The sequence below is a fragment of the Bos javanicus genome, chromosome 3 (assembly GCF_032452875.1).
Source record: "Bos javanicus breed banteng chromosome 3, ARS-OSU_banteng_1.0, whole genome shotgun sequence".
In the NCBI taxonomy this organism is placed as follows: domain Eukaryota; kingdom Metazoa; phylum Chordata; class Mammalia; order Artiodactyla; family Bovidae; genus Bos; species Bos javanicus.
This window is the reverse complement of record NC_083870.1, coordinates 113,436,011-113,448,186: the sequence shown is the minus strand read 5'-3', so window position 1 is coordinate 113,448,186 and position 12,176 is coordinate 113,436,011. Positions and strand designations below refer to the sequence as shown.

General features: G+C 46.6%; 1 protein-coding gene across 10 annotated transcripts in view; it reads left to right on the top strand.

The window, feature by feature from the left end:
• The window catches only part of USP40 (ubiquitin specific peptidase 40), an 89,034-nt gene that overhangs the window by 70,976 nt on the left and 5,882 nt on the right, over nucleotides 1–12,176 (top strand). For 4 of the 10 annotated variants that reach the window (XM_061412663.1, XM_061412658.1, XM_061412662.1 and 1 more), the window contains 5 exons: nucleotides 2,786–2,851; nucleotides 5,343–5,553; nucleotides 5,701–5,796; nucleotides 9,249–9,343; nucleotides 10,991–11,440. In XM_061412663.1, the coding sequence (XP_061268647.1) occupies nucleotides 2,786–2,851; nucleotides 5,343–5,553; nucleotides 5,701–5,796; nucleotides 9,249–9,343; nucleotides 10,991–11,264 (742 nt within the window). In that variant the 3' untranslated portion in view covers nucleotides 11,265–11,440. Of the gene's footprint in view, nucleotides 1–2,785; nucleotides 2,852–5,342; nucleotides 5,554–5,700; nucleotides 5,797–9,248; nucleotides 9,344–9,566; nucleotides 11,441–12,176 lie in introns of those variants that run through there. The other 6 variants (XR_009735545.1, XR_009735546.1, XR_009735544.1 and 3 more) reach the window with 4 other exon arrangements.

The following is a 12,176-nucleotide window of genomic DNA, read 5'->3' as shown; positions in this document are numbered from 1 at the left end:
AGGCGTGTCCGACTCTTAGCAACCCCATGGGCTGCAGCCTACCAGGCTCCTCCGTCATGGGATTTTCCAGGCAGGAGTACTGGAATGGGGTGGCATTGCCTTCTCCATGTTGGCTATTAGTATGTCTTTAAAAAATTTCTGTTCACATCCTCTGCCATTTTTTAGATTGTTTGCTTTTTGCTATTGAGTTGTATGAGTTCTCAATATAATTTTAATACTAACCCCTCAGCTTTGCAAGTACTTTCTCCTACTTCATAGATTGCTTTTTAAGTTTGTTGATGGTTTCCTTTGCTATGCAAAAGCTTTTTAGTCTGATGTAGTCCAACTTGTTTATTTTTGCTTTTAGTGTCAAATCCAAAAATAAATCATGCCAAAGCAGATATCAAGGAGCTTTACCCCACGGTTTTCTTTTGGGAATTTTACAATTTCAGGTCTTATGTTAAAATCTTTAATCAATTTTAAGTTGATTTTTGCATATGGTGTAAGATAAGGATCTAGTTTCATTCTTTTGCATGAGACTGTCCAGTTCCTCTCCCCTCCCCCCGCCCCACCCAGCACCATTTATTGAAGAGACTCTTCCCCATTGTGGGTTCTTAGCTCCCATGTTATAAACTAACTGACCAGAATGCGTGTGTCCATTTCTGGGCTCTCTCTTGTGTTCCACTGATCTGTGTGTGTTGTTTATGCCAGTACCTCACTGTTGTGATAACTATAGGTTTATAGTAGAGTTTGAAATCAGGGGGCATGATGCCTTCAGCTTTGTTCTTTCTTAGGAAAAGATTGCTTTGGCTATTTGAGGTCTTTTGTGGGTTTATAAAAATTTTAGAACTGTTTGTGTTTCTAATTGCAAAATGCTGTTGAAATTCTGACAGGATTACATTGAACTTACAGATTTGGTGGGGGGTGGCGGGTAGTGTGGACGTTTGAACAATATTCTGCCAATCCATGACCATGGAATCACTCCATTTATTTGTGTCTTCAATTTCTTTCGTCAGTGTCTTGGTAGTTTTCAGGATACAGGTCTTTCACCTCCTTGGTTAAATTTATTCCTAAGTATTTTATTTTTTTTGATGCTGTTGGGATTGTTTTAATTTCTCTTTCTGATAATTGTCATTATATAAAATGCAAATGATTTTTGTATATTGATTTTGTGTCCTGCAACCTTAGTGAATTCATTTATTAATGTTTTTAATCTCTCTAGTTATTTATTTATTCCTGGCTGTGCTGGGTGTCTGTTGCTTTTTGCGCAGGCTTTCTGCAGTTGTGGCTAGTGGCTGCTGCTGCTCCTGCTCGCGGCGCGCGGGCTTCTCGGCGGGCTCGCTTCTCCTGTGGACTGCAGGTTCTAGAGCGTGGACCCAGTAGTTGTGGCCCGCAGGCTTGGCTGCTCCGAGATGTGTAGAGTCTTCCCGGACCAGGGATCAAACCTGTGTCCCCTGCATTGGCAGGCAGATTCTTATCCACTAGGCCACCAGGGAAGTCCGCATTTATTTAAGAAGTTTTGTTTTGTTTTTTTTGGTGGAGTCTTTGGCGGTTTCTGTAAATATCATCATGTCATCCACAAACGGAGACAATTTTACTTCTTATTTTCCAATCTGGATTCCTTTTCTTTGCTAATTGCTCTGACTAGCACTTCTGCTACTGTGTTGGATATGAGTGGTATGAGCGCATCCTTGTGCTGTTCCTGATCTTAGAGGAAAAGCTTTCAGCTTTTCACTATTGAGTATGATACTAGCTGCTGCTGCTGCTGCTGCGTCGCTTCAGTCGTGTCCGACTCTCTGTGACCCCATAGACGGCAGCCAACCAGGCTTCCCGTCCCTGGGATTCTCCAGGCAAGAACACTGGAGTGGGTTGCCATTTCCTTCTCCAGTGCATGAAAGTGAAAAGTGAAAGTGAAGTTGCTCAGTCGTGTCTGACTCTAGCGACCCCATGAACTGCAGCCTACCAGGCTCCTCCGTCCATGGGATTTTCCAGGCAAGAGTACTGGAGTGGGGTGCTGTTGCCTTCTCCGATGATACTAGCTATGGGCTTGTCAAATAAGACCTTTATGGTTTGAATACCCAGTTTGTTATGAATTTTTAATGTGAAAGAATGTTGAATTTTGTCAAATGCTTTCTCTGCATCTGTTGAGATGTTCATGTCCTTCATTCTGTTAACGTGGTTGTATTATATCAATTGATTTGCAAATGTTGAGCCATCTTTGCATCCCTTGCATAAATCCCACATGATCATAGTGTATGATCCTTTTAATGTATTGTTGAATTTGTTTTGCTAGTATTTCTTTGTGAATTTTTGCAGCTATGTTCATCAGGGACATTGGCCTTTAATATCCTTTTCTTGTAATGTTATTGTCTGATTTTGATATCAAGGTAATTCTGGCCTCATAGAATGAGATTGGAAGTGTTCCCTCCTGGTTTTTTTTTTTTTGAAAGAGTTTGGGAAGCACTGGTATTAAATCTTTTATCATCAGTAAAACCATCTAGTCCTCAACTCTTTTTTGTTAGGAGGTTTTTAATTGCTGATTCAATCTCCTTACTAATAATTGGTCTGTTCAGATTTTCTGTTTCTTCATGATTCCGTCTTGGTAGGTTGTATATTTCTAGGAATTTGCCATTTCTTCTCAGTTGTACAATTTGTTGGTGTATAATTTTTCATGGTAGTCTCTTAAATTTTCAGTGTTCTTATATAGTATACTATTTCACTTAAGAATACTTGAAATTGGTTTTTTAAAAAACCTTTAAAAAATTAATACGTCCATTCAGTATTGTTTTGTTTCATTTGTTATCAGGGAATATAAATTGGGAAAGAGAACTGAGATCTGCTTAGAGCCCCTTCAGAAAGAAGAAAACTTGGGGTAAGACATCCTACTACACATACAAAATTACATACATGTCTGATCACAACAAGGCTTCCCTGGGGGCTCAGTGATAAAGAATCCTCCTGACAGAGCAGGAGACATGGGTTTGATCCCTCCGTCGGGAAGATCCCCTGGAGAAGGAAATGGCAACCCACTCCAGTATTCTGGCCTGAAGAATCCCATGGACACAGGAGCCTGGTGGGCTGCAGTCCATGGGGTCGCAAGAGAGTCGGACATGACCTAGCAACTAAACAGCAACTGATCCCAATGGATAGTTTCTTTACTATTAAGCTGTTAAAATGTTAAGCATTTTTTTTTTCACTGCTTCTAATGAGTCTGGCAACTTAAAACAGATTATATTCTAGAAATGTGTTTGTATATCTGGTATGTAGATCTTAGAATTCATTTTTCCATAAAAACAGATTAATTTCTCAGTCAGTCCCAGTGCATGCCTAACCCATAATGACCTTGAATGTAAGCAAGATGCTCGCCCCCAGCTCTTGGCAATGCCTGAAGACAGTCTGTGGTCAGACTGATAGCAGCACCCGACATGCTGCTCCTCGTGCTGATTTTTTCATCCTGATACCCCCTGATGCATACTTGCTGAATTATCCATCGTCATCTGTCTCTCCTACTAGAACGTTCGCTTTGGGAGAGCAAGCACTCTGTTTCTTGGTCATTGCTGCGTCCCCAGTACATAGGACAGTGCCTTTGTCACAGTCAGTTTGTTTATTGAATAAAGAAGCACCCCAGAGTTGTCCGTGATCAAACATAACTATTCTTTTTTTCATTATAGGACTTTCTTGTATAAGACATTTTTGTCAGTAACACTAAGTACTAAGTTCTGCCTGACATGATGATTCTCATTGCCCGCCTATATAACAAGTCTACTCTTTCAACCATATCTGACCTTCACTTAATCCCACTGTTTTATAAAAAGACATTCTTAGTACAAATTATATTACTCTAGTAGTTCCCTGGAGGGGAATTTCTGGATCAAATAGTATGGATATTAAATCATGAATTTAATGATTTATTTTAAGAGGATGGACATTTTAAACCTCTTAAAATAAATCATTAAATTCATTTCCATTAAAATCATTAAGGTATATCAATTTATGTTCCCACAAGCAGGGTTTCTAAGTATTTACTTCACCTCACTGTCAAGCCATCATTGAGTGTTGTCATTATTTAAATGTTTGCTAAATTGATAAATGAAAAATGGTTATTTTGTTTCATTTGCCTCAGTGCTTTGATCGCTAGTAAGATTGGGGCATTTGTTCAAAGGTTTGTAGGCCATTTATATTTTGTGGGTATGTGAATTGTTTCATATGTATTGCCTGTTTTTAATGATGTCTTAGTAAAAAGTCTAATTTGTGTGAGCTCTTTCTATAATACAGAATATTGTATAATTTGACCCTCTGTCATTATCTGTTTGTGAGCAGTGTTTTTTTGAAGACCACGTTGTGTACTTACTTAGACCCCCTTCCCCATTGGCACTTCTGTCCTGGACCGACCTCCAGAGCACTCTTGCCCTCCCTCAGTGGGGACCCTGTCTCCTTGGGGTCCTCAGCAGCCTCTGTCTCCTCCTTGGCAACTCCTGCGTCTGCACTGACCAACCTCTGTAAGCTCTGGGACCTCAGCTCTGCTCCGTGATGCCGAAACACCTGCTCCCTCTGACAGACCCCTTCCCGACCACAGTCCCCCGCATTCAGTCCCATCTCCTTTCAGCAGGCCTTCACTCTCCCTGTTGTCCATATCTACAGCTGCGTTTCCCTTTCTTTCAATAAAACACCAATATAATAGAAACACAGCATTAAAACTGTTCATTGTCTCGCCATCCTTAGAGTTTCCACTTCTCCTGTCTCCCAGGTCTCACCTGTAGTTTTTATTTTACGCCCTACTCTTTTACGTTTTTAAACACACTCCACGCATCTGAATTTCCACCTGACCTGTCTGAATGTTTCTTTTCTTTCTCTTCCTCCAAGGACCTCTTATCTGTGCTCTTCTCCTGCAGAGGTTTCCTTTGCTTTTACAACTACACCATCTTCTCTCTCTTCCCAGCTCCAGGCCCTGTTTCTTCTCCAGCTTCATCACGGCTTGCTCTGACATCAGCACTTCCTAGGGAGTCGCCATGGCGGGGAACCTGGTCGCGTTGGGCCCCTTCCCTCTCACCACTTGGGTGTCGCCCTGCCAGCCCTTTCCATTGTCGCCAATCCTCTTTCCTATGTGCTCCCTGGAGGAACTTCCCCAACTCCACCTTCAGCCCTACCTGCTGCCTCCCCCGGGACTGTGCTATGGACTCAGAATGGGCGCTCAGCTCCATTCTGGCTCAGGAGTGAAGGAAATCAAAGTTCCCCACAAGCGTTCAGGGTTCATTCAGGGAGAACCCCTTAGGCAAAGCAACAGAGTCAGAGGAGTAGCTTTGCCCTTCACAGCACCCCCTCCTCTGGTGGTAAATCTGACATGCGACTGTTTTCTGGCGCAGCCCCTGGGACGTGCTGCTGCGGACACAGATGCGCCTTCCTGGCAAGAGAGCCTACGGCCCACCCGTGGACGTGCTGTGGGACACAGCCCGCGGCTGGACGGCCAGCTCCCTGAGGCAGCGAGTGGCCGATGTCTACTCACTTCCCGTGGAGAAAATTGAAATTGCCAAATACTTTCCTGACAAGTTTGCATGGCTTCCAGTGTCTAGTTGGGTAAAGTCGTGGGGCTTTCTCAAGAAAATTGAGCCTTCCTGGCATAACGAATAGATTAACTACCATTTTTCACAGACTGATAGGGTATTTACTAAGAATTTGAGGTTGAGTTTTTGTTTTAATTCAAGATGTTTAATTTTTCTGTAGAACCAGCAAACTACCAAAAGGAAAAAGAAGAAAAAGCAAGATAATTTGCAGGGTGCACCTTATTACTTGAAAGATGGAGATACTATTGGTGTTAAGGTAAGTTTTTCGCAGTAAATTTACCACTCTGAGAAAACACCAGAATCCAATGATTGTATAGAGAAGTGTTACTAACTTCTCCCCGCCACGGCAAAACACCCTAGGAAGTGCTGATGTCAGAGCAAGCCGCAGTGAAGCTGGCAGAGAACTTAGGCAGGGAGAAGAAACTGAGGGCCTGGAGCTGGGAAGAGAGAGAAGGTGGTGTAGTTGTAAGAGCAAAGGAAACCTCTGCAGGAGAAGAGCACAGATTAGCACACTCAAGTCTTCAAAGCATCGACAGTCCCATTTTAGATAAATTGTTTCACGGAGTGAGGGGGAAACAGGGAAAACGAGACAACTCGTTTGATGAGGCCAGTGGAACCACAATACCAAAACCTTAATTTGGGTCTGACTTGAATGAAAATTCTTTTGGAGTTTTATCACCGAGTGTGGTGCTCTAGGTTTTACGCAGGGACCTGTGTTAGGTTAGGACACTTCTTTCATTCCTAGTTTACTCTTCTTTATTTTTTTAAATAATGAATGAGCACTGGATTTTTAATATTTTATTCTCTGCTTTCTCTGCATCTGTTTAATTAGCCATAATGGTTTTTCTCCTTTAATCTGGTAATGGAGTATTACTACATAAACACACTCTCAACACTGAGCCGTCCTTGCCTTCCTTGGACAGACCTACTTTGTTGTCATATTTTTTGTATTAAGGGTTAATGATTTAAATCCTTAATTTAAGAATTAATAATTTATTAGATTATTGATTAATAATTTGTTTTTTGACTTAGATAAGTTTTTATATTAGGGAATAAGTATTCCCTTAAATTTTTATTAAGGAATAAGTATTCCCTTAATTACCACTTCTGTTCTTCATTGTTCAATACTAAAAAATGTAACCAATGTAATATGACCTTCCACTCAACAAAGAAAAGCAAACAAACAGAAATTGAACGACAGATAAAAGAGATTCTCAAAGGAAAATATATATAACACTGTTCTTAAATACACTTTTTCCACCTTTGAAAGACTATACAAATAAGCCATTAGCTCTATTAAGAGAGTTCAAAAGGTTATAAGATCAGCATACATAAAATTACAAAGTACCTGGGAATACATCCAATGAAAAGATTTATAAGACCTTTCTGGAGAGTATTATAGAAATACTGAGAGACACTGAAGCTTCAGTTAGATACAGAATCATATCACATACCATGTTCTGGGAACAGAGGCCTCACAATGGTAAAGATACCAGTAGTCCCACAGCTGTAATTTCAGTGTCATCACAGTGAAAAACCATGTAAATTAAAGAGCTAAGATATTTTTAAAGAACAAGATCAGGGTGTTGCCATACCAATATTAAGACTGAGTACAAAGCTGCAGTGACTAGCTTTGGGGCAGGGCAAGACTGAAATAGAGCCGTGAAACAGAATCGCTCATATAATGAAACTTGACAGGTATTTGAGGCAGCATTAAAAATGGAGTATTCAGTAATTAAAGTCAGAATTTTGATTGTATTTTCATAAAGAGGATCAATTTATATAAGCTGTGGACCCCATAAAATCTCTGTCCACCTCTGCTCACACCTGTACAACAATCAACATGAAGACTTAAGTGTGAAAAGCATTTCAACCTTTAGAAGATAAGAAAATTTTTATGACTTAGGTTAAGAAGGATTTCTTTAAGAAATATAAAGCATAATCCATAAAGAAGAGGATCAATAAATTGACTGCAGTTGACCCTTGAACAGCATGGGTTTGAAATGCCTGGGTCCACTTAAATACAGATTTTTTTTTTCCCAGTAAATACACAGAGTACTACAAACTGCAGTTGGTTGAATGCACAGGTGTGGAACTGTGGATACAGAGCGCCAGCTGTGGGTCTCAAGCATCCCAGGATTTTGGTGTCTGGCATGTCCTGAAACCAGTCCACTGTGAACGCTGAGGGACAACTGTACATTTAAAGTAAAAGCTTCTTTTCATCAAAGGAAACAATGCAAAGTGAGAAGACAAGCCGCAAATAGGAAAAGATAATATATCAGGATACAAGCACTAAGGACTAGTGTATCCCAAATATGTAAAGTACTTCTGCAAGTCAGTTACCAAAAAACAAGCTTTGCCCATATCTCCCCAGTGAGTAATGCCTGGCAGTTCTCAGAAAGCAGGTGAAAAGATAGCTTCCCAGTAACCAGGGACCTGTGAGATAAAGCCTGAGCTGCCAGGCCAGGCTCTCGGGACTCGGCGGCACCAGGAAACACCAGTGCCAAGTAAACAGCAGTTGGCAGCAGTCAGCAGAGGTGCCCGCACAGTGCACCCAGGCGCTTCCACTCTAGATAGAAACACCTGGAAACACCCGTGCGTGCCTCAGTGTGTGCGCGTGTCCATGCGTGCTCAGTCGTGTCCAATGCCTTGCAACCCCATGGACTGTAGCCCACTAGGCTGCTCTGTCCATGGGGTTTTCCAGGCAAGAATACGGGGTGGGTTGCCAAAACACCCATGTGTTGGGGGAGGTGTACAGAAATGAGGATTGAAGACTAACACTGGAAAGAACTTAAATGACCCTCAGAAAGGGGATATGTGAAATGGGGGAAAAGAGTATTGATGTGGCAGTAGAGAACACAGCATTTAAAGCAGATAAACTGGAGCTCAGGTGTCACTGTGAACGCACATGCAAGTGTTAAGTGTGGAAAAGTCACAGGACGGTCACTAACAAAGTAGAGAACCAGGTAGAACGCCGAGGTTTGCTGGGGGCCATGTTCCTGTGTTGTAAAGACAAAGATGGAAACAGTCGCACTGAATTTAACAGAGCACTTGGCTGTCGTGGGGGAGGCTTTTCCCACCTGAGGTGGAGAAGCAGGGAGCCAGCCCCGCTGCAGGCCCTCAGCTGGCATGTCAGGCATGGAAGGGCCACCGCCCCCAAGCAGCGCTCACTCCCCAGATCCCCGTGGGGCACGGAGCCAGGAATCCCGGCATCCCTAACCCGGGGCCTGGGAGGCCTGGGCATCGCCTCGCGACACAGGCTTTCCTCCTACTCACATGTGTCCAAGCGGTCAGTAGACCCGGACAGAGAGCGGCCTGTGGGAGCGGCAAGCCTCACGGTGAATCCTCGTCTCTGACTGCCTGCGGGTCCCAGCAGGGTGGAGGGGGCCCCGGGGCGGCTCCAGGGGAGACGCCAGGAAGCCCAGTGCCAGGACGTGGCCGCGGGGCTACACTGACTGGGCGGCCTGCTGCACCTCGGGCCCCTTGCCCGCTCGCTCAGGGCGCTCGGACAGTTCCCCCGAAGCTCCGTCTCGAGCTCGTCTTGCTCCTAGCTCAGTTTGTTCTCGTCAAGCACTAGACTGTTTCAGGTTACTAATCTAGTTTATGTCAGTTTGGATATCCTGTAGGTTATTTTTTACATACATCTCTTAAATATGTAGGCTAGAAAGATGTCTGAAAACATTGCTCAGTAATTATTTTGACATGCAGAATCTCCTGGTTGAAGACGATGATGATTTCAGTACCGTCCGAGACGACATCGGAAGAGAAAAACTGAAAGAGGTCGCCCTGGGGAAAAGGAAAAGGTGAGTGGGGGTCCTCGGCCATGGACCAGGTTCTTGCTGCGACCTCTGGGCTCACGCGCCTGACTGCAGCGTGGAACCCTGGTCTGCAGGGCATTGTGGGAATATCTGTGACCTGTTCTCACTTGACCCTGAACGTTGGAAGTGAAATGGAGAGCCCCTCCTCGACCTGCTGGGGCCCCGGTGTCTGGGATGTGAACCCGTGCCGGTCTCTCTCTCCCCGCAGCCGGGAGGCCCTCCGTGCGCAGAGCAGCGATGTCTCTAGTGTAGAGATGCCCGCCCAGGCCCGTGGACCAGAAGCTTCTCTCTCCATCCATGTCGGGAGCTTCAGATAGCGCTGCGGGCAGGGCCAGACAGCATGGGACTTCGGCGCTCCCACTCCAGGTGCCCGGGAGCAGGCCTGCTGCTCTCTGTCCTGGGCGGACACGGACTCCAGACCCCTGCTTTGTCACCAGCAGAGAGGGCTTTGGTCTCAGGCCAGCTGACCGCGCTTCTCCCAGCCTTGTGGAGCGTCCCCCGGGGGCCGGCACAGACTGCCCAGCCCCCTCACCCTGCACTCGACGCCCCGCACGTCTTTACGTGAAAGGCTCTTTACGTGAAAGGCGGCTCGTTCTGCACTAACTGCAGGTGAGGATGCGGCGGCACGTTGCTAATCTCCGCCAGAACGCCCGTTCAAGCTCGGTCGCCCCACTTTCCTCCTCCCGCTGTCGAGGTGACGCTCTGTACCCAGTCCCCCAGGTTTTGACGGCTCATGTCACAGAAACTGGCTCCCAGATGACACCCTTCCCCTTGGGGCTGAGTTAGGTCTGTAATTTTAAAGCGTTCCTTCTTTTTCCCGGTGGGACACCCTCTGAGTCAGGTATGTGCTGCCGGGGCACTGGCCGCCCCCCCCCCCCCCACACCTGTGCTGTCCGAGGTCGGGGGTCCTCACGGCTTCGGGCCTGCTGCCTGCGGGGCCGCGTGTCTCCCCGTCCGGGGGCCCGACCGGGACGGGGGTCACGGCAGACAGGCCTGGAAGGCTGGGGACCAGCCCTGAGCAGCCGTGATTAAAACAGGAGAGAAGGGAAATGTGGGCCAGATTCTTCCTAATTTGGCATGGCTTAGCTGTCAGTTTAAAAGGTTTAATAGATATTTATGACAAATAGAGCATGTGTGTTCCTGTTGATGGATTTAGGACACTGGGGTGATTCACTGTCTCAAGCTAACTCAGTCCAAAGCAGGAATTCCTAAGAAGATAACACTTCCCCAGATCTCAGTGATGCTTTATTGCAACTGTGCTGCTAAGTACAGTTATCATCTTGATTTTACACACTTTCATCAGCCTTTTTGGAGAAGGAAATGGCAACCCACTCCAGTAGTCTTGCCTGGAGAATCCCACGGACCAAGGAGCTGGGCTGGGCTACAGTCCATGGGGTCGCAGAGTCGGACACAACTGAGCGACTAACACACACATATCAGCCCTTTTATCACTGATACTGAAATAGCTCTGAACTGTTACGAGAAGAAAATGACACGTGTGGACTGGGGTCTTCGCCTGCCCCCCCGGCCTGAGGAATTGAGGGGCTGTCGCTGCGCCCCAGCTGCTCTTCCAGACGCTGACGGGACGGAGGAGTGAAATGCCGCCTTTCCTTCCTCTGCCCTCCCCCCCAGACGGCGTCAGAACCGCCGTCAGAAACCCTCCTCTCGTCTGTGTGTGCGTCATGAACTACGTGCTGGTCGGTATGGAAGCAGCTGTGTTTTAAGAAGTTGGACTTTGGCGAGTGCTTCCGGCTCTCCAGCACCAACTCCGTCTCAGGAGACCCAGGCGACTCTCCAGAGCGCCCAGTGGGCGGGGACGATGCCACAGGCTGAGCGAGGCTGGCCCCATGCCCCGTCCAGGGCTCCCTATGCCCCTTCATTCCACCGTAACCCGACAGTAAGGTAACAGCCGTAACAGCCGGAAGCCAGAGGCCTCAAAGGAGGTCACTCACCACAAGAAAAGGTCGAGGTGCCTCAGGCGTCTGCCTGGTCTCTGCTCCCCTCCTTCCACATGGAAGCGGGGCTACAGGGAGAAAGCGCTAAGATTTTGTTAAAGAAAAAATAAAACTGTTGGATTTGTCACCTCCTGCCTCTGTGCTGACTGCTTCATGTTCTGGCCTTCTTCCCAAGTGAACTTCAGGTGCTAAGTCGCTGGGGTTTTGTATTTAAAAAGACCAGTACTGCTTTAGAAATAACAGAAAAAAACAGAACTGTGTTTTGGTTTTAAATAGACTCATGGGAATAATTGTATTTGAAGAAACCGGAAGTGGTCTGGTTCTCTTTTTCCTTCCAGAGAAATGCAGCTACCCACGGTGGTTGTGTTAGAGAAAACATATTTATGCAGCAGGAGGGACAGGGCACCAGAAGTCCTGAATAATCCGGAATCACGGCTTAGAGAGGTCGGCTCCCCCCGGGACAGACTTAGCGGTGAAGGAAGACGGACGGGGCCTTGCAGCCTGGCCGGATGGAGACATGGCCGCCGCGCCCGTTCTCGGTCCTGCCCCATCGGTAACAGACACCACGGGCCCCGTTGGGGGTGCTGTCTGCAGAGGAGGGGAGTGTGCCGGCAACACCCAGGGACGCGCCCAGCCCAGCTCAGGCTGCCTTGCGCGGACCCGGGCGCCCACAGCGAACCCTCGGGAATGCGGTGCCACCAGCAGCCGCCGTTACACCGTCGGCCCAAGGCCTCCTTTCAAGTGCCCATGAAAGCCCTGGGCCCGATGCCCAGTCTCAAAGCGGGTACCCGCCCGCCCTGCCACCAGCTCTAGTCCAGTGTGGGGGCTCTAAGGGCCCCCCCACCCTCAGAAGCAGCCTCTCC